Source organism: Magnolia sinica, chromosome 19 (genome assembly GCF_029962835.1).
Source record: "Magnolia sinica isolate HGM2019 chromosome 19, MsV1, whole genome shotgun sequence".
Lineage (NCBI taxonomy): Eukaryota > Viridiplantae > Streptophyta > Magnoliopsida > Magnoliales > Magnoliaceae > Magnolia > Magnolia sinica.
In genome coordinates this window covers 10323081-10327057 of record NC_080591.1, presented here as the reverse complement: position 1 = coordinate 10327057, position 3977 = coordinate 10323081, and the positions used below count along the sequence as shown (strand labels likewise).

The 3977-nt window shown below is 40.1% G+C and overlaps 1 protein-coding gene across 1 annotated transcript; it reads right to left on the bottom strand.

Annotated features, from left to right (window-relative positions):
- Positions 1 to 2754: 2754 nt before the first annotated feature.
- LOC131234514 (uncharacterized) lies at positions 2755 to 3388 on the bottom strand. Its single transcript, XM_058231456.1, has 2 exons — positions 3139 to 3388; positions 2755 to 2904 (listed from the first exon to the last, which is right to left on the bottom strand). The coding sequence occupies exons 1-2, from the start codon at positions 3371 to 3373 to the stop codon at positions 2759 to 2761; spliced, it is 381 nt and encodes a 126-aa protein (XP_058087439.1). The 5' UTR covers positions 3374 to 3388; the 3' UTR covers positions 2755 to 2758.
- Between the last annotated feature and the right edge of the window lie 589 nt (positions 3389 to 3977).

Genomic DNA, 3977 nt, shown 5'->3' with positions numbered 1-3977 from the left:
GTCTCTCAGTTACAGAAGATAGTATCTATCAGTACGACGGAAGTAGAATATGTTGCAGCTACAGAAGCGTGCAAGGAGATGGTATAGATACAAGGTTTCATGGAAGAGTTGAGTAAGAAGCAAGCAGATTGCAAGCTGTACAGTGACGGTCAGAGTGCAATATACTTGGTTAAGAATTCAACTTTTTATTCAAGAACCAAGCATATTGACATTAGATATCACTTCATACGTTTGTTACTGGAAGATGGATGATTGGTCTGGAGAAGATTCATACAAGTGAGAATCCTACGGATATACTGACCAAGGCGGTTACACGGGAGAAGCTGAAGTTTTGTTCTGCTTTGATTGGTCTTCAGGCTTGAAGACGGGGAGGTGGCGCACTCCGGATGAAGAAGACAAAGGTTTATGACAATGTGTCTCCAAGTGGGAGTTTGTTGAGAAGTGGAGCCACATCTGGGGCCACGTACGACCGGTCGTGGCCCCTACTCGACCGGTCGTGGAGCCCACTCGACCGGTTGTGACCAGTCGTCGACTGGCACGAGTCGAACTCCAGCGAGCATCAGTTTTTGGGTCCAAGGTACTCGACCGGTCGTGGGGTCCGCTCGACTGGTCGTGCAGTCTGCTCGACCGGTCATGGTTACACAGACTCATTTCCGAATCTGATGCGGATTGCAGATTTCTGTGTCGCCTTTCGTAAGGGTGTGAAAGGAAAGTTGCCAAAATTATAAATTGGGATCCCTAGGGCTATTCTAGGGTTAAGGTGAATATTTGGAAATAGTTCTAAAGTGTGGGCAAGGGATTTTCTCTGTACTTCCAAGGGAGAGGTTAGTATATTGCCTTGTAATCTTCGTTATTCTTCATAGTGGAAGTTTGCATCTGTGGTTTTTTACTCTAGTTTGGAAATTTTTCAGGTATATCTTGTCTTGTGATTTGTTTGAATTGCTTTAATATGTTTCTAGTTTATATTTTTTCTTGTTTATCGTTTGTGGGTGAGACTTGAGATTGGATCTAGACTCACTGCGTTGTTGGCGTGCTGCGCAACAGGTTTACTACGTTGTTGGCGTGCTGTGCAACAAGATTTAGTTTAAAATTGTTTATGATTGTGATTTTGTTGAACGGTATTAAATATTCTAATTAAATAAAGTCCCAAATGGGTACATGTAGTTTAGGTTAAGGATTTCATTATGTGGCTGTGAATGTGATGAAATTGGCATGAAATGGACATGTGATTGTGTAGATATGCGGATGTTATAGTGGTGAAAATGTAAACTACATTAAATTTTGCCTCCTAACAACTAGTGAAATTATATACACTTCTTGTATGAGTCATGAACTATAACTCGGGTCCTAAGGTACAGAGAAAGTCTGTATCCGAATTATGGCCGTGATATGTAATGCTTCCTAACTTAGATAATCGCACTTAGCACATATTATACAAACTTGGCCACTGAGACCAACTAATCAGGTGCCTAGCTGGGTTGTGATGGGTAAATCGTCTGAACAACTCAAGTCAACTTAGACAAGTGGCATCTGACTCATCGGAGTAGTAGTAGAAACCATGCCTATAAACCATCTAGAGTGTCAGTGGGCTCGGCTAGGATGGTTCATGCCATAAATAAAATGGACCAATTCAAAATCAAGGTCTGAACCAGTGGGAAGTAATTTTAGGACCAAGTGCCAAACCCATTGGTTGATCAAGACCAATGATAATGAACCCACCACATGGATCGGCCATATCACAAGAATGTTGAAGATCTAATTTTGGTAGGGTGGGCCCCAGTTGATGATTGGCTTGGACGTCCCTACATGATTAGAGGTAAACTGACATCTACTTCAAGGAAAAAAAAATTAAAAAAAATAAAAAACCTTTGTATTTGTTTGTTTTGCAACTGTTTTCTTTTCCTTCCAAAATTACATACTAGTGTGAAAGATTAAAAACAACTACCGGCAACTTGCCGGCCCAAACAACATAGAATTTAGGCCTCATAGCAATAGACCATGCTAATATAAAACACACCAATATCTTATCCATTAAATGAAGGGTCCAATTATCAAACTGGACAGTCCATCCTATAGTGCCTCATACTAGATATAAGATTCTTGACGTTTTTCAAGAATCACCTAGATCAAACGGTTTTAACTATCCAACAGGCACTGCAACCTGGGCAAAATTTTCAAGCCTGCCAAGTAAACATGATGGGCCTGGACTCAGGTTCCACTACTCTTCTTACTGAGGTCTCGTCCATTTATTGCCAACATGGAACCGTCGCTAAATTTAGAGTAGCACAGAGAGAGAGAGAGAGAGAGAGATTGCCCACAAGATTCAAATACAACTGTTTGAGATGGAATGCTCACAAGATTCAAATACAACTATATTCTTGAAAAACATATACATACTATCGAAAGCCCTCCTCGAAGGCCCAAACAACTTAGAATTTGGGCTCACACAAATAGACCATGCTAATATAAAAACACACCATATCCTCAAACCAACAACTCAATTGCTTCAGTAGCGTACTAATCCATCCAGCTCCTTTAATTAACTCACTTATGTGATTATAATAACCATTTGCTTATAGTTGAGTTTGGTTGCACTAAATACCATAACTCTCATGATATTTTTCACCAAGTTAGACTTGATTAATCATGAAATATTATTTAATTTCATGGTTTTTGTTGCAACCAAACACAGCCTAAACATGTATATATATATATATATATATATATATATATATATAGTTATATGATATTCTATGTATTAAGGACCGGGTGGTTCGCAAGGGTAAACTTTGGTGCATGGTAGAGTATAGGGGCGGCCGCGTCCACCACCACCATTGGCAGGTTTATTCGGATCAAGAGGTGTGACGGGGACTGCATCCACCTGATGGCTGGCCTCCGGTTGATCTGCAACAATATCAAAAAAGCAAAAAAAAAAAACTTTATTACTTGTATCTAATAATTTGAGTATGCAAACCATGGATTGGACCCTCTACAAGGCACTGTGATGTGTGTATGGAGATTTAACCGTAGATATCATGGGCCACAGCCAACATTTGTTATGATGTGGTGGTTAAAAGAAGTCTGTAGCTGTCCTTGTTTAAGAGAATAATGGAGGAATATGTGCAGCATGATACTCACCTACATGGGAATTGTAGAGCATCCGGCTTGCTGATATTTTACTAGGGATGAGAAGAATGGAAAGGAGGAGAATGCAAAGAAGCATACAACCCTTTGTATTCATGATCTCTTCCTTTGTTTCCAATAATGGATTGAATGAGTAAGCTTCAGCCCTCCACCCTCTATTTATAATCTCTTCTTTTAGAGAGAGAGATTCCCTTTTCTCTTCCTTGAAATTTCCTGGAAAATGGCACATTTAACTTTCTTTGGAGAAGTCCAACAAGTGTTGGCACTTAACATATGGAAAGTATGTACACTAATCGGGACCGTTGGTCAGATGGATTATACTGAAGATAGGCTGAAATTTGAATTATTGGACAACTGTGACCTTTCTGTTATTAAGATATTTTTGTGTGTGTGTGTGTGCGTGTGTTGAATGTGGACCTCTGCTTCATTCCTTTTCAAGCCATATGTGAGGATATTTCAGGTAAATCTAGAGATAAAAGAGATATGATCCAGAGGAGCATAGAACCAAAATCTGCTCTGTTCGTCGTTACCGAATGACGGAGGAGACTTCAGGGTCAATCTGTCCCCCCTGTCAAACCAGGGTGACTACCGCTCCACGCCTTGTACTCCTGATTGGCCGGCAGGAAGAAGTCGCATTTCAGAACAGTGCTCTTATTTGCATCAGGATCAGTACACTTAGTGAAATCCATTGAACTAGATTGCTCATTAGGTCCAACGTACATTTCTTAAGCTAGTATGCAAATATTATCTCTATCTGATAAATACTAACCATTTGATCTGAACGGTCAAGACCCTTCACACAAAAATATTTTCAATCAACATGCATGTGTGTG

Excerpts from the sequence above, each read along its gene's own strand:
- LOC131234514 (XM_058231456.1), bottom strand. The coding sequence starts at position 3,373 with ATGTGCCATTTTCCAGGAAATTTCAAGGAAGAGAAAAGGGAATCTCTC. Across the intron at positions 2,905-3,138 it reads GCTCTACAATTCCCATGTAG|ATCAACCGGAGGCCAGCCAT; the intron begins GTGAGTATCATG and ends ATATTGTTGCAG.